This window comes from Mchenga conophoros, linkage group LG5 (assembly GCF_057382185.1).
Source record: "Mchenga conophoros isolate Kocher_MC1m ecotype Shallow Benthic linkage group LG5, M_conophoros_male_GT1.1, whole genome shotgun sequence".
NCBI classification, from domain to species: domain Eukaryota; kingdom Metazoa; phylum Chordata; class Actinopteri; order Cichliformes; family Cichlidae; genus Mchenga; species Mchenga conophoros.
Window position 1 is genome coordinate 36,271,630 of NC_140530.1, and position 21,836 is coordinate 36,293,465.

Sequence of the window (21,836 nt, forward strand, 5' to 3'; positions counted from 1 at the left end):
CCCCTCAATAAAGTCTTGTTTCCACACACAGCTGTGCTTTAACAATAAGCAACACGCTTTTCCAAATAAGAGCATATTTGTAGATGCTAAATAGACCTGTGATATTTACTATTTTGGTTTGAAGTTTGACCCAGATTATATACCTTTAACGTAGTGCACAAAATACATGATATGAATGAAATTTGTATTAAGTACCTTGGATAAGTGAGACATTAGGGCACAGTCCAGTGTTGTGCATGACCTCATGAGTCCAGCCAAGGAGGTAAAGTTTGATTGGGCAATGGATTCCCTGGGCCAGGAGCCATGAGGGTAAAGTGCATCAGGAGGGGACACAGATCATAAGACTTGCATCATACTTAACAGTCAGTGTCAGTGGAAACTGACTGAAACAGAGGAGTGGACCTGTGCACTGCTGAGTGGACCTGAACTTAAAACACTGTGAGTACACATCTAATGCATATTTATAGATCATGTCACATCTACCCGACACAGTGATGTCTGACATTTGACACTTGTATTATTTAAACGAATGATAAATCTGCAGTTTCTGCTGTGGGCAATTTTTAAATTAGTAGGAAACGCTCGACATGAGTGTTGTAGCCAACACTGAACATTAAAGAAGATCAGAGGTCTTGAAGCATCGTGCTGGATATAAATTTTATATAATGATGGCAGAACTGAGTTATTGAGTTCAAGGGTTCTTCTGTGAATGGGCTATTAAACCGATGCATGTACCTCTAACCACACAGGCAATTTTTCATGTAGGTAAAAGTAGGTCATGAACCCAAATATGATTTTTAAAACAGCTTCTATGAGTAATGTTTTCGTAACAGATCATAGATTTTGCTGAAAATCTATTAGTACTGGCTGCTCATGAAATTAAGTGAAGCATCAGTTTAGCATTTTGACAAAGGGAGACAAAGTTCATCAATACAACAAATCAAAAGGAAAGTAACAGCTGCTCGGGCTCAAGTAGAAAAGAGGTCAAGCCAATAAATATTTTCTTAAACATGACATAGACTCATTAATAATCTTAGAGTTGTTACAATAAGGATGATTTGCTTTAAAAACCCCATATGACTGTGTCTGCAGCTGCACAGCGTCTAATCTGAATTTCTTTTTGACGCGTATCTGTTTAATGGAGGAATGACCAGAATGTATGGGTCACTAATGAGGTCAATGACTGTTTTTTACCCCACAATGCAACCTCTCTGCTGTAGCTTATCTCTTATAACCTGCAGTGGAGACGCGGATCTTTATCATTTGTTTAGATTGTTTAGCTTGAACTGCAGTGACTTGTGGCTTGTTGTGGAAAACCACTGTGGGTAACCACTGTTCCACAACACCGAGCTTACAGGTGCCTTTATCCGGACAAGCAGTTCACTTTTTCAGTTTTGGATTCACACGATTGGTTTCACTACACCGGCACTGAGGCTCATCAGGAATGATAATAATCTCTGACATGAGGCAACCAGCCAGCAACGAGCCAGTGACCTGATGTAATTTTTCAATTTATCGTGGAAGATCCTCTCACGTTATTAAACTTTAACAAAAAGCTAAAGCCAGGTTGAATCTCGTGGCAATTGTGGCAGCTGCTGCACTGCTGCTGGTAGGCTGAAACACACAGGTAAACAGTAAAGTACTGGCAGCTAGACTCATTAAACTCTCTTACTTAATGGAAACAGTTTTTTCTCCACTAAAATAAAAATATGCGTTGTATCTATGGCGTCTAGTGTTAGTTTTGTGTAAAAAAATAGTTTTGTGTAAAAACTGGATCTTGAAACGTCCACTTTAATTACACAGTCCTGGTGTGCAAAGGCGTTTAGTCCTGGTGTGCAAAGGCAAAATTACGAAAAAAAATTTCACTTTAAACATTTTTGGACATTGTTTAGTTATATTGTGACTTACTCTCACAGAAGATACAGATGCCACAAACAGACTTTGAACAACGCATGTGCTTGTATGCACCACATTTCTGGCACTGCACCTGTGAATTAAAAAAAAAAAGAAGAAGAAGAAATAAACAAACAAAAAACAAATGAACAAAGTCCATTAAATAAACAATCTATATGGCTAAGGACATGTCATAGTGTACCCGGTCTTTGGCTGCAATCACACACCAGCACTGACTGCACTTCCTAGTTCGATCTGCAAAATATAATTTGTTTAAGTACAAGTTACATTTTCCAATGTTAGAGAAAAAGAAGGCAGCTAATTTTATCTTTACCTATTGAGGAAAATAAGTAGTGGCAAAGTCGGGACCTGAGCTTTGTGATTTCAGTGTTGTACTCCTCCACTTGTGTTTTACCGTCAATGAGAGATTGGGCAAACTAATAATTGACGAAGAAGAAAAAAAAAAAAAAAAAAAAAAGAACAAAAAGAATTAGATTAACAAAGAAATGTTTGTTTGTTTTTAACCCCCCCCCCCCCCCCCGAGAAAAAAAAAACAAAAAAAAACAGAGCAACCAAAGCAAAGCATTACTGCTGAAATGGTTCAATCTACAAAAAAAATTGAGATTTTACCATCCTGCCTCTAAGGCTTTAAAAACTGAATAGGCAAAAATGTAAACATTACTTATATAGGTTAAAGCTATAGTTTTCAGTACCATTATGACATGCACTCCACATGAGTTCCCATCCTGTTGATGTGGGTGGCTCACATGTGACAACATGTCCACTCTCCAGCGCAGCCTCTTGCTGAAGCAAATGAGCTGAGAGATCGCAGTTATTACAAATAAAAAGCATATAGAGAAATCAATAACCACGTTCGGTAATGATTTCAATTAAATTAAATATGTTATGTTAAATATGTTAATTAATTACCTCCAGTTTTTCAACACCGCACTTTTTCTGACCTCCGACTCGCCAAATGAATTCATATAGACTATGGTCCTCTTGGGTATGTCACAAAACTGTTTTGTAAAAAGATGGATATGGTAGGCTTGGGCCTTGAGCTTTCCTAATGAGGGACACTGAAAAGTATCATGCACTAGAGAGAGTGCAAAATCTGTGCAACTTACAAACAAGGTCCAGTGGCTGCCGTTTTCCAGACAGGCTCCAATCAATTTCTCATACATCTGAAAGATGTTTTTCTGGAAATAAAAATAATGTGACAAGTATGTTTTTCTGTCAAGAATGACACTGCAAAACTGCAAAAGCTTGTCAGGTGAGACTTGTAATTAATTCTGCAGATACACAAACATATAGAAAGTGTCATTTTTGGTTTACATTAATTAATTTCTATAGTGTGTACAAAACAAATCAAGACCACAGACTCAACACGCACCACTCAATTTTTGGTGTTCTTTATCAGTTGGCCAAGACAGAAATGTTTTAATCTGTGTGCATTGCTTTTGAACAAGTCTTTACACAGAAAAGGTTTCAGAAAGGTATTTTTCAGGTTCTTCTGACAAGGCTTCAATTTTGGAAAATGCTGTTTGTTTATAGTGGCAACTTATAAACCCTTTGTGATAAGAACATAGTTACCACAGTCCAAGTCATACCTTCAAAAAGTATGCACTTTGTGCTCTTGTGGACCCATCCAAAATTTTTCCAGTGATTTGGCTTGGTATTGGATAAATGTGAGGGAAATTCTATAAAAATAACATAAATACACCTATGTTTTCAAATACATTACAAAAAACGTAAACATGCTATGTCATTATGATCAAACAAGCTTTTCAACATACCTCACACTGCAAATAGATTAGGCCATCTATTACCTTATAAAACAAATAAATAAATACATATAAATAAAAACAGAACTAAGGAATACGATTCATTAAGTAAATTGTACAATAAAGTGTATTTAAAGCAGAATTTAACATTAGTTTTATGAGAACATAAAAGGATTTTTATGTCAAGAGGTACCTCATCTGAAATGTTAGTCTGGTCAAACAGGGATTTCAAACTTGAAATACCAATAGAGTTTGGTCCAGCTACTCCCACAAGGTAATCTGTGAGAAAGCATATGCTGTAGTCAACAGATATCATTTTCTTTTTGCATGCTGCAACCATCATCCATTTCAGTCTTCTAGGAGCTTTGTCTGGTTGTAGTTCTTTTTTCTCCTCCTCTCCCCTCATCTATTAATTAAATTGTTTTCTGACCTTCCTAACTGTTTCCGACCTGTCTTCCCAATGTGATGTTTAAGCAATATATGTATGGTCAGAAGGGGGTGAAATTTTCATTGCAGTTGTACGTGTAACATTGCATGTGATAATAAAAGGCTTGATTGGTTGATTATTCAACATGAGTTGACATTTACCTGACATTGTGAAGGAGTCACAGTTTCTGTAAGGGTGTAAGAACATAACATGTGGATTTGTTACACTTCTTTTTCACAAGTTAATAACAATCAATAATTTTCATTCCATTATTTACAAGCTATCACACGATGTCCCAGGGACAACATCTACACGATGTCCCTGGGACAACATTTACACGATGTCCCAGGGACAACATTTACACGATGTCCCAGGGACAACATTTACACGATGTCCCAGGGACAACATTTACACGATGTCCCAGGGACAACATCTACACGATGTCCCAGGGCAACTTCTACATGATGTCCCAGGGACAACATTTACACAATGTCCCAGGGACAACATTTACGCGATGTCCCTGGGACAACATTTACGCGATGTCTCAGGGACAAATTTGTAAATTTCTGGATTACTGTTAATCTCCATAGAATCAAGAACTCATGTCCAGTTTCACAGCTATGGACCAGTTAATTATGTTTCCAGGTGATAGTTTGATTCATAGATTCAGCACACAACCATAAGTCTAGGCCTTTTAGTCCAGATTCTCTTCACTTATGTTTGTAAAATGATCAGGGAAGCTACTGCAATTTTGCCTGACCCAACCCCCGGGCCACGAAACACCCAAAAAGTTGGGGAACGCTGGTCTAGAGAACACTGGTTAGCTAATGCTGTCGTCAAGTAGCCTATCGCTAGCAAACAAACAGCAAGCCAAGTGAGGAACATATGTATAATGCTTACCGTTTATTAAAGGAAAGTATCCTAAATTGACTTCAAATTCGGCGGACAGGCGGCGGTTTTTCGCTTCTTCACTTGTATTTCGAAATAATCGAAGGCGGGTATTTCGAAGTCGCAAAGGAATGACGTCACAAGAAGGTGATTGGTCACTTGCAATGTTGAACCTGGAACAACATTAATTATGATGATGTGGGAACAATGCTGACACGAGGAAATCAGATCGTCCGGCGGGGTTTGAAATATTACTCTTTGTGGGTCACAAAATAAACTTTTAAGATATTTTCATGCGAGAATGGTGCTGTGTAAACTTCTAATATCTGCTCGATTTATCAAGACATCACATATTTGCATAAGTGCTCTAACGTTTTTGGAGATGCCTGTTACCCACCAGCTGACCGAATACCTGGACTGGCCATTGGGCATTTACCCGGCATTTTCCCGGTGGGCCAATGGTGATTTTTCATTTTTATGTTAGTTTGTTTGTTTTTGTAATGGTATAAACAATGAAAGGTGGTGGATTAGCCAACTGGTAATAATCAACTCTGGGCTGGACCAATTACAATACATCCGTATTGAGGGGAAAAGACTTCAGCGAGAATAAAAAAGACACAAAGCTGGAGTTATTCTGTGTCTTAGCTGCCTCTTCTCTCCTCATTCTCCCTCCCTCTCCTGTTGCTACTTCAATCATGAAACTGATCAATGATCAGCTGATCGTCTCTCTTGTTTGTTTATCTCCCACTTTGCGCCAGAAACAGGAAACCAGCGGATGTTGCGCTAAACAACAACAGCAGCACGTTCAAAATTGATCAGCTGTTGTTAGAATTTATTTAAAATTAATTTCTAGTATCAGCTGATGTTTGCTGGAGCCACAGCTGTAAAGCTGGAAACATGAAGGTGATACAAATCATACATATATACCAACAAAACAGTGTACATCACTGTCACAACAGCGTTTGTTTTCGTTCAAAGGCTTTATGGTTTTTCCAATAATACCTGGTGGTGTAGTCGGTGATTTTTTTGTCAGTTCAGCCTTATATATTATGTTTAACCCGAGTTCCCACCCGGTCAGCTGGTGGGTAACAGGCATCTCCGAAAACGTTGGAGCACTTATGCAAATATGTGATGTCTTGATAAATCGAGCAGATATTTGAAGTTCACACAGCTACATTCTAACATGAAAATATCTTAAAAGTTTATTTTGTGTCCCAGAAAGAGTAATATTTCAAACTCCGCCACTCTGTGTTCCTCCGCCACTGCCTCGTTTGAGCTTTGGACGAAATGGATTCTGGGATATTGCATTTTGTCCTTTCGAGCTGATTGGAGACAAAAACAGCCAATCAGATTTTTTTGCATCCAAGTCTGTGATTGGCTGGTTTTGTGGCACAAATATAACGGTGTACAGAAAGAGTTGAGCGTGCACGGGCAGAAATGTTGAGAGCGCGAGCGACACATTGCGAGCGAGCGCAAGTGCAAAAACTGAGCGAGAGGGGCTGCTATTGTGCGTGTGTATATGGATAATAGCAAACACGGATATACATTTTTTGCATGCAGCAATGAATTTTGTTCACTCAAATTCAGCTTTTCTTCGCTCAAAATAAATTTCTCCTCAAAATGCAACACTTGCACCTGCAAATTTTTTTTACGTGCGCTCAGAATAGTGGCACAAAAATAACGCCATATGTATCGAATATAAACTTTAACCTCCTAAGACCCGAACTCTTCCACGGCATGCATTTTTAATTTCTCTTTGATACTTGGTCACATTGGGGCCCGATGAATGTAAACCACCTTATTACCTTACCTTATTTTTGTTTTTAAGAAAAATAAGAGCCACATATGAGGATATTCGTTTAAAATTTTGATACAACAGTAGCAGTATAACGTCCTCGGAAGTGGATATCAGGCCCTTGTAGAGCAAAATTGAGTATTTTGGTCTAAATAACCCAAAAATGTGATGTCCACATATGTGGACGCCAGGTCCTAGGAGGTTAATAGTGAGTCTTATTTTAATTTTGCATTTATTGCTGTGAATTCAGTCTTTCGTGAACTACGACAAGGTAATTCCCTCTTCTACTTGCAGTTTACCGATATAGAAATACTTCAAGTTGAAAAATTGCTCCTGAGGTCTTTACCTTTAACGCTTCTTAGCCACACAGACACTGGAAACATCACACATCCACAACATTCAAAGTGAAAACACAAAATAATAACATATACCCATCATAACACTAATTCTAAATGAAGGATTTAAACTTAAACATTCATGTGTGTCTTACTAATGTGCAAAACTATACCAGTAAAAGTTGCTTACTGTTTATAGGCTGTTCTCCACAAAGCATTTACAACATTTGGCGCGTTTGCAAAGAATGATATATTAATGCACACAGCTTATTTTAGTTTAACATAAATGCGTTACAGTTATACTCACCACAATTCACCTAGAAGATTTCGGCATGAGCTATACACATGGAATAAATAAAAGCATTACATCACTCACTTTGACAGGCATCAGTACGACAGCACGTGCATTCATTGAAAACAGACTAACCTCCAGTCGTGAGGGTAGCCATGACGACCAAGGAGGCCGATAGCAGGGTGTATAATCGGAAGATCAAGCCCCGACAGTCATCTGACAACTCAAGCTCTGGTATGGACAAAATACTGTTTTATACTGTAAGCTGATCTTTCAGTTCTGTCTATTTTTACACAGTTTTAGGTGAAAGATATATTCAGTATATTTAAAAGTTTAGCGAACGATGTGAGAAACATCTGTTCTTCTCTCTGCAGCTGGCAATCATGATAAGGTGGTGGAAGAAGATGCGAGGCAGTGGGAACGATGTACTGAGGTATTTCATCACTGTTTCTTTAAACGGTGGATGAAAGTAGGAAAGTGGTTTACAAAGGCAACACAGTTACTGAAACGTGATTTGAAAGAAATGATTTTTTCCTCTTGTAGAAGATCAAAATAAAAGTCATGGAGCAGGTCCAGGATCAGCTCAATGAAATTCTAGACAGAGTTCTGACTGAGTCCGTCCAGTCCCTCTCCAACACCCAATCAACAGTAAATGGAAAGACAAAAAATATAAGCTCATCCAGGTAAGAATGAGACACAAATTGGTCTGTTGGTCACCATATTTTTTTATGCTAATCACTGAAGTGTGTGACTGTTTTTCTGTTTATGCTTTGTGTCAGATCTCAGAGAATGGATGATGGCAAAGTGTTTATGGCCAGGGCGTCACTGCTGGAGTGAGTATAAAAGATGTGAAAACACCCAAATTAAATCAGAGTTGGGTTTAACATCTACAGATTGTCAGTGTACATAGTTTTCAAATAGAAAATTCTAATTTAATTGGATATATGCATGGTTTATGCATTTTATTAGGTTATTCAACTGCTCGTTAATGGATTTATTTGATCAGCGCATCAAATGCACATTTAGGCATGTAGATATGGACAAGGTGACCTGCTGAAGTTCAAAGTGAACACAAGAATGAGAAAAAAAATGATTTAGGTGACTTTTAACGTGGCATGGTTGTTTATGCCAGACAGGCTGGTCTGAATGAAGCTGTTGACTTACTGGGATTTTCCCACACACATCTCGATGGTTCCCAGAGAATGGGTCAAAAAAGCAGATGGGCTTACAGGAGCAGAAAGTTCACTTGGGCTCCTGATCATACCGGACATACAGACTGAACAATGGAGACTGAAAAAACGTTGCCTAAATCTAAAGTTTAAATATATGCTGCTATATTCAGATGGTCAGAATTTGGTGTAAACGACATGAAGAATGTATTCATCCCGTTTGTGTCTATGGGTCAGGCTGGTGATGCTTTGATGATGGGGGGTATAATTTTGGCACACCTTGGGCCCCTTAGTACCAAGTGGCCATCATTTAAATGTGACAGCCTACCTACGCATCATTACTGACCCTCTCCATCCCTTTATGACTGTCTACTCATCTACTGATGGCTGCTTCCAGCAGCATAAACATGAGCCATCTGTACTCAAATGTCCTGCACAGTCACATGCCATCTCAATCCGAGAGCACCTTTGGTTTGTGATGGAACATGAGATTTACCTCATGCATCAGATAAGTCTGATGCTGTCGCTTCAATATGGCCTTAAATCTCTGAGGAACGTCCCCGGTACCTTCATGAATCGGCGACACAAAAGGGAGTCCAACCCAGAGCTAGCAAGGCGCACCCAATCAAACTGCAAACTTAGATGGGACTAGCACGTTTTTGTAAACCTTTACAATATTCACAGCAGAGTTCGCACAGATTTATCAAACATGGGGCCATTTTATTGATTTTGTTGTGTATTTATTTGTGTCTTTCCTCTTCTTTCTCAGCGAACTGTTCGAGATCAGCCACATCCGGACCATTTACCACATGTTCATAGCTGTTCTCATCATTTTCTTTTTGAGCACTCTGGCTGTTGACTACATCGATCAGGGCAGGTCAGTGGGACACGTGGATGTGTGTGTGTGTGTGTGTGTGTGTGTGTGTGGTACTGCCATGTGTCAAACTCTTTAACCCTGAACCAAATCTAACAGAAACTCAATTAATCCAAGACTTCCTGTTCTCTTATCTCCCGCCTTCCTTGCCCCTCTGCTCATCTGGTAGCAGAAAGATAACAAATCAACTCCTCTGAGTATTTCTTCTCTTGCTTTGGGCAGTGTCGTAATGATTTGGTTTTTGTTTGCAGTTGCAAATGTTCCTCATTTGAGCTAGTGCCAGTGGGCAACTCTGCTGTGTGCAAATGATTTGATCCATTCAGCTTCAGTTAACAGTGAATTTTTATTTACATGCGCTAAATAATGGTACACAAATAATACTATCACACTTGTGACACTGTTCTTTAAAAAAAAAGACACAGCTGTAAGTGTGTGTTTAAAATCTATTAATATCATCACTGGAGGGGCCTTTTGGATGAAAGAATGTCAGAGGAAAAATATTCAATGGCGTTCACGATTCGAGCAATGAAAAGAAAACCCAGCTGTGTTTGAATACAATCAAAGTGGTTTCCAATACATAATAAATAATGAATATGATTTGTGTTTTGTTCTTTATTTCTTTATTTGTTGGTTTTCAATCCCAGGTTAGTGTTGGAGTTTGACCTGCTGTTCTACGCCTTTGGGAAGCTGGGGACGGTCACTGTAGCCTGGGCCATCATGTTTTCTTACACCCTGAGCGTTCCCTATTACACCCTGCTGTTTTGGGGCTCTTTGTACCACAAAGTCCCCTCCAAGATGGGGCTGTCTCTGGGGATGGGGCTGATCCTGTATCTCATACAGACCTGCATACTTGGAGTCTTCCCCATCTATGTTGTTGTGCACCACCAGTTGCCACCTGCATCGCGGTTTATTGTGATACTGGAACAGGTGAGTCTGTCACATGTGCAGCCGCTCATTTTTTCATTTACTGCATATTCAGTGTAAAGAGCTACTTTGTGTTCAAATGCAACAGAAAAAAAAAGATTATTGGTAATGACCTGTGCTAGAAACACACTGTATCATAGATAACATTACACACATATTCACTGGCAATCATAGGTAATCCAAATTGTAGAAGCAGTAATTCACTGCCCTCAGCTGGAACATTGTGATAAAGATAGCCTGCTAGCCAGAGATGGGAGCTTTCCAACTGGAAAGTCACCAAAGGAGAAAGCATCTCTGGCAGCAGATCTCACTGCAGCCAGCATTTGAACATCACAAACCCATACACTAATACCTCCTCATCCTCTTTATCACATCGGCCCCGGCCTCCAAAATCAGTCTTAGCACTAAAATCATTTTAGCTCTGTTTGATGGAGTGAGATAATCTCGGTGCTTAGATGCTTCTGGGAAACCCGGCCATGATCCTCATCTGACTGAGTCCAATCAGTCTTTTTTGTATTTACATGATGTTCATGGCATTTTAAAACTGCTGAGTTTGATGCAGAAATTAAATATTCAAACTCCCTGAATTGCCCCAAAATGCGGTTCACTGCTGCTTTATGATGCTCCCTGCTCTACGCAGATTGATTGTGCATCATCTCTGAACTGCAGTTTATGACAAATTAAGCCAAGTTCTGCAACTGTGCTGCTCTCTGCCCCACCATGCTGCACTGCTTCATGTTTGATGGGAGTGCACATAAATCATGAGTCAACAACAAAAGAGAAACAAAAAAGAAAAAAAGAGATGTGAGTATCTGGATGTTTCATTTCGGGCAGCTTGTCAGTTCTTGGAGTGAAGACAAACATCTACAGTAGAAGCAGCTAATACTGATACACTGTCTCCCTTCACGTAATAACTGTATCCATTTTCTCCAGATTCGATTCCTGATGAAAACCTACTCGTTCTTAAGAGAAACGGCTCCTGTTATCATGAAGAATGCTCCAAAGGAAGGTATTGTATTGAAGTCCGGTGTATTTTCTCTCCGGGCGCTATCATTACTCACAGTGACACTCCCGGAAACAAGGGGGAAAAATGACTTAAGCAGAACTCTGCAGGTTACCTATGTAATAACTTTAAAACTAACAATGAATCTGCAGCTAGAGATGCTCTTGTACAGGTCTGTTAGTGGGAGATAAAAATATGAAACATGAGGGGAGACCAAGAGCAAAAACATGAATACTTAAAACAAATGCCCCCTGGAGAAAACTGTAGTCCTGACTTAAGTAGTAAAACTGACATAAAATCGAAATGGAAGTTAAGATCATTTCTTCACACAGAAGGTCCGTTAAATACATTTTTTATAGAGCAGGGCTGTAATACAAGTGTTTAAAGGACGCCACACTAGCTGGAACAAACTACAGCAAACCATTTAGTAAAACTGATGAGTCTTTAAGGCAGATAATTTGGTATAATGGCTTAATGATTCAGCGACAACCCGAGTGTTGTTTAATTTTTAAAGATGGCCACTTGTTTACAGGTTCTTGCATTAAAGGCACAGTGAAGCTGTGAAATTAAATGAATAATGAATGACTCAACAAGACTTTAATGTGAAGCCACTTTTAAAATAACTTAAAGGTTTTGGACACAAACATGATGGCCACACTAACAGCGTTGTCTTTGTCTTTTCAGGAGAAAATCACAGATTCCCAACATTTTCCAGCTATTTGTACTTCCTCTTCTGTCCAACGCTCATTTACAGGGAATCATACCCTCGGTAGGATATATTAACCCCTCATTTTGGCTGGTTATTTATGCTCTTCTGTTCTAGTAATTATCAAAAATATCTATGTCCAGTTTTCATTAAAACTGGAGGTTCTGTCATGTGACACAAACTCACAAAGCCAGCAGTGACTTTCTTTTTTATTCATTACAGCATCAAATCCCATCTCTCAGAATCTATAGCTCAGCAGCTACAAACATAAATCTAACGACGGCTGAAAAACAACAAGATGCAGTTACAAGCAGTCATGTTGATCTGAGATTAGATGCATTGTGGAATCCCTAATCTGGACTGCGACACTAGAGACAAATTCAGGCAACATGAAAACTGATAAAAATTTGAGAACAGAGCACACATTAAGAATAATCTTGCATCTGAAATTTATGAAATGTCCGTTTGTTGCAGAAATCGCCACATACGATGGAACTATGTTGGCATTACTCTTGGCATGGTGAGATAAAATGTTGCTTTCCTATTTATAATTCAGCCCTTTTGCTTTGAATATCTAACAAAAGACTTGGTAGTGTCTGCTGACCTAAAAAGAAGTTTTACTTCTGTATACTGAAATAATCTTAAGTAATAATATATCCCTGATCGCAGTTATCGCTAAGCCATTTCCACATTTGTACTTCTGATTCTCGTGTGTGTTCTCCGTTTCATTTCCTCTTTTATGGGATGTTCTCGAACCTCTTTGATGTTCCCTTTGCAGATTTTGGGGTGCCTGTTCTACGGCTACTTTATCCTGGTGCGTCTCTGCATGCCGGTCTTTAGAACCCAGACCAACGTGCCTTTCAGTAAACGAACAATGGTTTTGGCTATTTTTCACTCTATATTACCAGGTATGTCCTCTTATTCAAAGAGTCCTCAGCTGTACACACACAAACTCAACGTGGCCTTTTTTCCTCCCTTTTTTCCCCACTTACAGCGTTAGAAAGAAGCTGTGTGCAGGTTAAAGTTCATCTCTGACTCTGATTGTAACATCATTTATGTTTATAACATCCATTATCTCTCATGCGTGTGAGTCAGCACTGGTTAATATTTTACTAAGCCTGCAATGTAGGAAAGGACTCCAGAGTGTCGTTAAGACAGTGATAAGATGAAAGATGCTAACATGAATCTGATACAAGTAATCAAAGGCTGAAATGTTTATGACTCCCTTTGAGTGAAGAGCGAGTTAGTGCAATAGCATCTGTGCCAAGTTACAATTCCTCTGAGAAAACTGGGGGCAATGCCCAAAATAAAATTGCTCCATGCAATTCTCTCCGTCTCTGTGTGTGTGTGTTGCAGGAATAATGCTCCTCCTGCTGTGTTTCTTTGCCTTCCTGCACTGCTGGCTCAACCTCTTCGGGGAGCTCCTGCGTTTTGCTGACAGAATGTTCTATAAGGTGTGCGGCTGATTTTTGTGGACACTTTAATTGGTCCAGTGGTCATTTCCTGTTTCTGTGCTGTAGACTCATTATTTTCTGAAATGCTTACTTTTACAGACAAGCAAATTCTGATTAATGACAAGTGAAATGGCAGCAGGGTGACCTGCTGGTCCCCAAACAGTTTTACTTTTCCATCGCTGAATCCTGTTGATTTATATAGCTCTTGAGCAAGAGCTGAAAATACTTGCTTATAGTGGTTGGCCACTTTCACTTCCACAAATCTTATTCGCTTATGGCACTCTAAGTACGCCTGAGAGTTTGAATGAATTTAGCTATAAAAGATACCAAGGCACTTGGGGGAATGTGGGGCAGGATTTTACCAGAAAACGTCTGTGTGGTTGTGAGTGAGACTTTTCTTCACTCTTATGTATTTTCGTCATAATCATACTCTAAGGTTAGCCATGGGGCTTTTTGTAGGTTTGTGCAAAAAATGGATGTAAGACAGCGAGACAGTGTTTTGCAAATTTCATTTTTGTTTTAAAAATGCTAAATAATCTTGAAAAGATTCTAGTGTGTGTATTTTATGTTAATTACAGGAGTTGATTCACCTAATTTACAATGTGGCTACAAATTGTTCTTAACCTTTAAACCTCTTATCTGCCCTAGATGCATGTCTGTGATGGCACTTTATTGGTTTAATAATGTTCAAATGACACTGCTTGTCAGCTGAAACAGTTGGGACAAACGTGCATAGACTGTATATAAATGATGGCCATGCCACTGTGCCAACACCCATTAGATAGTGAAGTGCTGTTTTGAATCCTTGGGTTGAGCATTTTGGACTTTTCCTATCTTGTTATTTTATAACTGGTAATGACAAGTCTGACTTAGACACTGAGTATACTGCACATGACTCACAAGGAAGCCACACCCTAAAGCATACCCTCTTTTGTCAACAACTCTAAATCCGACTATAAATGACAGAATGAGCAGCATGGTGTATTAAATCAAACAATATAACCGTTAGATTGTGTTTAAGAAGTCACATTTTTTATAGTCAGTTTGCAACCAGTTGAGTCGCCTCCTGCTGGTCATTGAAAAGAATGCATGCATTGGCTTTGTTTTTCTCACATCTGAAATTTACGTGCAGCTTTTATAGAAAGGTGTCGCACACAATCAGAGATTGCACCGAGGTGTCTGTTTAAACTGATGAAGATTAAACCAGTATACCCACCCAGGAACTTGATGCACTGTGCAGAACTGCATTGCTTTCACCTCCAAGACCCATTTACAAATCCTTAGTTGTAGGGTTTGGTATACACTAAGATGTTTTAATAATAGCGAATCTCTCATCAGTAGAAATAGATGATCAATAATAAACATTCACTCCTATTCAGCCCTTTTTCTTGATGTTTTTATTCTGATGAGTGACTCATCCTCTGTTGTTTTTTCAGGACTGGTGGAACTCTACGTCTTTTGCTAACTATTACCGTACCTGGAACATAGTGGTTCATGACTGGCTGTATTACTATGGCTACAGGGACTTTCTTTGGGTGAGCAGAGTACTAATACTGCAGACTAACACATGTATATTGAACAAAACAAATCCCATAACTCTGTTGGTTTCGTCTCTGTTTATAAACCAGCATGTGTGTGGCAATTTAACTGTTGTTAAGTCAGTCTGACCCCTGAACTTTTAGCCAAATCCTCTTTCTGTTCACTCTCCAATCCCTGCAGCTGTCAAATAGGAAATTCCGAACTGCTGCCATGCTTTCGGTTTTCATAGTCTCTGCCGTCGTTCACGAGTATGCTTTGGCCATGGGGTTCGGCTTCTTCTACCCAGTCATGTTCTTGCTCTTTGCCGTCTTTGGAGGTGAGGGGTGTGTTTATTATTCATGGGACAGTTGTTAGCGCAGCATAAGTAACTTGTGTGCTGACCCAGCTACAGAAATTCATTCATTTGCCTAAAAGCCTTTTAAAGGGAGAAAAACACAGACACATTTTTCATGTCTACATTATTACCGCTGATAAAAGCACTGTGTTTGAGATGCCTATCCATAGCTTGTTAAAAATATGTAAACGGCTTTTGCTTTGAAGAGTGTGCCTTCAAACTTTCGAGTTAAATTCTTCAATTATTCACAAAAACACTGTAAAAAGTCTGTTTTTATAGGACTCTCACTCAATGTTTTGGTTTCTTCTCTCTGCGTGTCCTTGTCCCTTTATCGACCTCCTGCTCTCTCAATAACAGATACAAAGAAAGAACCGAAAGCCCATTAACAAATCCCCTTTCCCATCTTCTCTTAGTGGCATTCAACTTCACCATGACCGACAAGCGACAGAGCCCTGTCTGCAACATCATCATGTGGGTGTGTCTCTTCATCGGTCAGGGTGTGCAGGTGTGCCTGTACTGCCAGGAGTGGTACGCCCAGATATACTGCCCACGGACAGGAGTACGTACTCCCACGTTTGACCGAGATCTCTGTTTGTAAAGTTTTTCCTTTATATGTAGAAAATGCCTTTTCTCCTCTCCTCTATAAATAGTTTCTTCATATCATTTAATAGAATCACATAGAAAGCAATCCTAAAAAAGCCATTTTCCCACAATGTCTTACTGGGCTTACGCACAATCTCAAAATACAATCAGCCAGCTCTTCAGAAAGAAGCCATACACAAGTACATTTTATAGCATCAAATGTGGGTCACAAAAGATGCTTTCAGTCAGTTATCTTACTTTACTTCTCTGGATACAGAAGCACAAATTTTGCTAAAATCCATAAAAATTGACAGAAAAAGAGATGAGTGACCTCTTTTTTGCAGAAGAATTATGAAGAAATGTGTACTCATGCTAGGAGAATTCACCTCTGAGAGACTTCTTATTGAGTTTGAAGGCATGAAAACAGTTTTATCCCAAACTGCACGAGTAGTGAAGGTTTGTGCAGATCTATCCTGATTTAAAGTTGTGGGTTTCAAATTAAACACCAAGTTATTTTTTTGTAGATGTCATTAGACTGACTTTGACCCCTGCTTTAGATGACCCCTAAATGGAAAATAGGTCAACGGGTGAACAAACTTCAGGCGAGAATGAAAAAACTCATGTACACAAGCACATTACGCAACTACTGCTGGATGTCACACAGACGTCAGCAGCAAAATGAGAGTGGTAACAAACAGCCTCTTCCACTCATTCATTATCTTGACTTAATTGTCTGTTCTCATCCACAGTGATTCATATATTCATTACCGTCCTGCAGACTACATGCATTTGTGTAAACACGTGTACACGTAATCCCGTGCTGCAGATTCACGTGTGTTGAGCAGCAGATGTGAATAAAAGTGTGACATGTTTTTAACACTTTAAAAGTTGCCTTCCGACACCAAGAGTCTGATGAAGTCAGAGATGTAAAGGATTTGCTCGACAGATGGGCTCAGTGCTTACCACACTAGGAACAACTGTATGTCCGTGTATCCCCAGAGGAGGAATCCTCTAAAGCCAGTGGAATAATTCACACACACAATAGCTTAACACAGATAACATCTGTCTACAAATAGAAGTTCTCTGCACAATGAGATTGTAACTTGAGAGAAATGGATGTTAAATCTACTAATAATTTAATAAAATGATTAAAGTTACTAGAAGGAGAAGGAGGAGAAGTGAGGCATGTATATTTGGCCCAATTCTTTTCCTTTTTCTCAACAGAATAGCTTCTGGGAGCTGGTGATGCCTCGATCTTGGTCCTGCAGCTACCAGAGATGAGGCCATCCCTCTCGCAGGCAGGAGGAATAAATGATGAAGTCTGAAAGTCTGAAAATGAAGATGTAGCTCTGCAAGGCCTGATGGACTGAGTGTGGAAGAGAGCAAGGTTTTCTGTTATCAGTGCGTAAAAGATTTATTGCAGTCAGGATGTTGTGTCACTGAACTATTTCAGGTTTTATTTGTGCAGGTGGTATTTTTATCACTAATTGTGTGGATGCTTTAAGCATCCACACTATTGAGTTCCTCTTGGGACTTCCGTACACTTTTTGGCACTTAACTACTTCCACAATTTTCAGCCGATTTTCACCGTTCAAATTTTAAACTATTCTGCTATTTCTGCTAATGTGTGCTATGTCTTTTGGTATTTTTCACTATTATACCTTTTAAAATATTAAGCTTAATTTGTCCCATTGAAATGAATGGGAAACTTCTGCAATTCTGCTAAAATTTGCTTGTTTCTGAAACTTAACTACTTCCTCATATTTTCACGTAGAACAAGCATTCAAACTTTAAAATGTTCACAAATTATTGGGCTATTCATGTGTGATTCAGCTTTTTCAAATCTTTTACCGTTTTACTTTTATGCCTCTTAAAGTTTTGAGTTGCACAATTGTGATTTTTCACAAAATACATGCGTTGTTATGGTTGCTATGCTCTTGGCTTCCAGTGTGCCACTGAAGCTTTTGCAGTCTTCTCTTCATGTCCGAACAACTGTTTGCTACTTGCTCAATTTTCACTCAACTTCCACAAATTATACATCAAAACGTAGGTATTTTTGCTGGCTTTCAGGAAATGTCACTATCATTGTTGTGGGATTTATAGAATTTTGGCAAATCTCCTCAGACCAACACAAACTCTCAAAACTCTGCATAGAAAGTCAATGGAGAGCTTGTTCAAAATCATCGCTGGATTTCTGTAATGAGAGGCATATTTGAATCGTCATATCTCCTTAACGAAGCAACTTTAAGACATGAGGCTTGTCCCGGTATATCTTCAGACACTCCTGACGCTCACAATTCAAGAATTTCTTTCTCACCTATTACCGTTCTGAAATGAGTTGGACTTGTTTGAGGGTAGGAAATTCGTCCGTCGCACAGATTTCTTCAGATTTCAAACTCTGGAAATGAACCACTTTTTTCTCTCGTCATAACTTTTTGTTGGATTTCCACAGAGACCTGAAAATTTCCATGACTGTTCACCAAAGCCTGCTGTCTCTTACGGTGAAAGAATGATATCAATGCTCCAAATAGATTTCGAGTTACAAAGCGTTGTTTGAGGGCAAGTCAAGGCAGTTTTTGCTTCACTCTACTCAGTTATGGTGCATTACAAGTCAAATATCTTTAATAATTCATATTTTAATGATAAATTGTTAACACTGGAAGATTCCCCCATCTCTTCTGAACAAAACGGTGTAAGAATGACCGCTCTAGCCCCTACGGTTAGGAAATTATGGTCATTTGTTTGAGGGGAGTCGTCACTATGAGAAATAGACTGCAATAATCCTGTGCCTCTCTGTGCTGCCTGTGTAAACAGATGCACCTGTTTTGGCGGGAAAACGTAAACAGCCACTCTGATTGGTGGATTCAAATTCAGCAGCTCCCAGGCTGACCTAGAAACTTACTTCTCTCTCCCTCTGTGTGTGTGTGTGTGTGTGTGTGTGTGTGTGTGTGTGTGTGTGTGTGCGTGTGAGAGAGAGAGAGAGAAAGGCTTTTAATGGGATGATCTCATTCTAAGATTCAAATTCAATATATTTAGACTGGTTGACTGAATTGGATCTTGTGTGTGTGTCTCTCTGTGCATGTGTGTTTCCTTCTGTGTACATATTTCTGATTGTGTGGCTGTTATATATTTTTTTTGCTGATTTTTGTCATTTAACAAGTATATTTGAGGGACTCTCAGCATGTTCAGCATTTTTTCAGCTGTCCATTTTGCTTTTCCAATTTTTCTGTTTAACTTATTACTATTGTGCTAAATCAAACTATTTCTGCTATTTTATAAGATTTGTGCTTAATATACTATTTCTGCTTTTAATAGGATTTGTGCTTAATATAGTATTTCTGCTTTTTATAGGATTTGTGCTTAATATACTATTTCTGCTTTTTATAGGATTTGTGCTTAATATAGTATTTCTGCTAAATGTAGTATTTATGCTTAATCATACTATTTCTATATATTTCTGCCAGGCAGCCAATCCTCTGTGCGAACTCAGACACATATCACATATCAGGGCCTGCACGGCTTCCCAGCCAGCCAATCATGTCTGAGGTCTTCCGTTTCCTCTCTCGTCATATCTCAGCGACGGTTGTACAAAGAGCAATGAAAATCGCAGTCAAAGTACACCAAAGTCCGCTGATTCACCCAGCACAAGAAATATGCCTCTAGTCCACCTAGTTTTTGAGTTACACAACGTTTTGTAACTCCAAAAAACGGCGTTTTTCGCCTCTCACCGCGATCTAATTCTGACTCCTCATCACCCTGTTTTTCAAGACGGCTCCTCTCTTTCCCAGTGGCGCAGTTGGTAATGACACGGGTCTGCAAGCCAAAGATCGTGGGTTCGATTCCACCTTGGTCAACATGTTTTTTTCCCTACAAATTAATACACTGTCACAGACCAGTAATTCATATTCATCATTTATTACAATTCTGCAAACTGTTATGATTTTACCAGCTTTTCTAATATGGACCTCACATTCTTAACACTCCATGGCACAAATACTCTTCCCTTTAGGCTCTGTGTATGTGTATCAATATTTCTCCCATTTTAAAGTATTACTCCTCTATAATTGTATTTCTGTTAAATCAAAGTACTTTTACTACATCTTAGTACTTCTGCTCAATCACAGTATTTCTGCTAAATCATACTATTTCTACTATATTATATTTTTCTTTCTAAATATAGCATTTCTGCTATATAATTGTATTTATGCTATGTTATAATATTTGTGCTAAACCAGAGTATTTGTGCTGAAACATAGTATTTCTGCCAAATGATAGTATTTCTGTCAAATTATAGTATTTGTGCTAAAACATAGTATTAATTTAAAATTACAATATTCATAGTTCATCACAGTGTCTCTGGTAAATCACAATATTTCTGCTAAGTTCTGCTATGCTATTGTATTTCTGCCAAGTATTATGTTTCCTCTAAGATATTGCAGTTCTGCTAAGTTATTACATTTTAGCAAACTTCTTTTGCTTCTGCAAAGTTTTTACAATTTCTGCAACTTTTCAGCTTTTTCAGCTAGTTTTTGCAGACAGCTTCAGCTTAAAGCATCCACACTGCATTTTCGCAGGAAATGCAAATTTTTCTAGTATTCATTAAAATGGGCTGTAACCGAGCATGTAGAACATATAGATCAGCGGTCCCCAACCTTTTTTGCGCCACGGACCGGTTTATGCCCAACAATATTTTCACGGACCGGCCTTTAAGGTGTCGCGGAAAAATACAACAAAATAAAACTAGTACTGGTACTGAAAAATAGAAGATTTATTTATAACACACGTGAAAAGACCCAGGAAAACGGAGTTAACGATAAAAACGCTAACAAAATAACGCTGAAAACTGATAAAAACCACACATTTCACACCTGAGCCTCAACTCTCACGGACCGGTACCAAACGACTCACGGACCGGTGCCGGTCCGAGGCCCGGGGGTTGGGGACCGCTGATATAGAACATCATACCATCTGATAACAACGGCACATAATACAACATGGTAGTTCAGTGAGATTTAGACTTTTGATAGGTGGAGCTAGCCCAGCTGTTTCCCATTTTATATGAGAAGTCAGCTTAGTCATATACACAGTACTGTAGAGGAGAAAAAAGTACTGTACGAAGCCATACAATATCTTAATAAATAATATTTTTAAGCATTAAATAAATTTAAATATGGTATTAACAAGGCCTTATAGGCTTCAGGTTTATTACAGTTAGAATATTTAATTGCATTTCTTGCTCAGCTTATTTTTATTCCAGACAAAACACTTTTGTTCTTTTTGTTATTGTAGATTTTTATATGAGTTTTCTGTTTGTAGGACTGAAAAAAACTTAAAAGTGACAGAAAACTTTAAACAGGCTTTGACAAACACCGGGCACCTGGCCTGCAGTGTGTGTGCGCTGCGTGTTTAATCCTGCCTCGGTTGACATTCAGCTGCCAGGGATTGGCTGGGAAAGCAGGTATCTTAACCAGCCAACCACAGGCTGCACAGCATCTTATCAGTATGCTACAAAGCCTCTGTTTGCCTGCCTGCAACGTCATCCAGGAAGAAGAGGATTACCATTGGTACAGTGTTTGCATTAATGATGTAATGCTCTGTAAACTGATATACTGTAATACCAACGGGGCTCATGGAGGCAAATGCAGAACAGATAGTTTTAGAGTCAGTGTCAAAGCAGAAATGAATGGATTTAGTACATTAAATTTTATGTTTGAAAATTAAATTTGTTTGCATTTTCTTTATTTAAAAAAAAATCTGCATATTGTTTTTTTTTTTTTTTTTTTTTATCTCCAGCTTTCATTATCAGGAAATATCTATACATACCTCATTGCCAATAA

The 21,836-nt window shown here is 38.8% G+C and overlaps 2 protein-coding genes across 9 annotated transcripts; one reads left to right on the top strand and one right to left on the bottom strand.

Annotated features, from left to right (window-relative positions):
• Nucleotides 1-344: 344 nt before the first annotated feature.
• soat2 (sterol O-acyltransferase 2) lies at nt 345-21,721 on the top strand. The gene is made up of 16 exons (XM_085275187.1): nt 345-438; nt 7,507-7,648; nt 7,789-7,847; nt 7,958-8,097; nt 8,194-8,247; nt 9,353-9,460; nt 10,102-10,384; nt 11,315-11,390; nt 12,069-12,153; nt 12,565-12,610; nt 12,869-12,998; nt 13,447-13,544; nt 14,981-15,079; nt 15,264-15,399; nt 15,831-15,976; nt 17,224-21,721. Exons 2-16 carry the CDS (start codon nt 7,570-7,572, stop codon nt 17,278-17,280), a joined length of 1,596 nt encoding a protein of 531 aa, XP_085131313.1. The 5' UTR covers nt 345-438; nt 7,507-7,569; the 3' UTR covers nt 17,281-21,721.
• LOC146575016 (uncharacterized) lies at nt 1,730-5,228 on the bottom strand. Of its 8 annotated transcripts, XR_014892519.1 has the most exons (10): nt 5,005-5,228; nt 4,266-4,291; nt 3,871-3,956; nt 3,690-3,722; nt 3,504-3,593; nt 3,021-3,092; nt 2,824-2,912; nt 2,607-2,711; nt 2,228-2,330; nt 2,037-2,148 (listed from the first exon to the last, which is right to left on the bottom strand). XR_014892519.1 is itself a non-coding variant. In XM_085275191.1 (9 exons), exons 2-9 carry the CDS (start codon nt 4,270-4,272, stop codon nt 1,889-1,891), a joined length of 543 nt encoding a protein of 180 aa, XP_085131317.1. In that variant the 5' UTR covers nt 4,273-4,291; nt 5,005-5,228; the 3' UTR covers nt 1,806-1,888. The 8 variants fall into 8 exon arrangements, 5 of the variants coding, with proteins under 5 accessions (XP_085131318.1, XP_085131317.1, XP_085131314.1 ...); XR_014892520.1 differs by adding an exon at nt 1,806-1,987 and having other exon boundaries at nt 2,096-2,330; nt 2,607-2,912; XM_085275191.1 differs by lacking the exons at nt 2,607-2,711; nt 2,824-2,912 and adding an exon at nt 1,806-1,987 and having other exon boundaries at nt 2,096-2,148.
• Nucleotides 21,722-21,836: the final 115 nt, after the last annotated feature.

What these genes read in the sequence shown, in the direction of transcription:
- LOC146575016 (XM_085275188.1), bottom strand. Translation starts at nt 4,083, where the DNA reads ATGAGGGGAGAGGAGGAGAAAAAAGAACTACAACCAGACAAAGCTCCT. An exon ending in AAAGTGCATACTTTTTGAAG is followed by an intron (nt 3,093 to 3,503) that starts GTATGACTTGGA and finishes TTTTATTTCCAG; the next exon opens with AAAAACATCTTTCAGATGTA. An exon ending in TGATTGCAGCCAAAGACCGG is followed by an intron (nt 1,988 to 2,095) that starts GTACACTATGAC and finishes TTTAATTCACAG; the next exon opens with GTGCAGTGCCAGAAATGTGG.
- soat2 (XM_085275187.1), top strand. Translation starts at nt 7,570, where the DNA reads ATGACGACCAAGGAGGCCGATAGCAGGGTGTATAATCGGAAGATCAAG. An exon ending in AGTGGGAACGATGTACTGAG is followed by an intron (nt 7,848 to 7,957) that starts GTATTTCATCAC and finishes TTCCTCTTGTAG; the next exon opens with AAGATCAAAATAAAAGTCAT. An exon ending in GACTACATCGATCAGGGCAG is followed by an intron (nt 9,461 to 10,101) that starts GTCAGTGGGACA and finishes TTTCAATCCCAG; the next exon opens with GTTAGTGTTGGAGTTTGACC.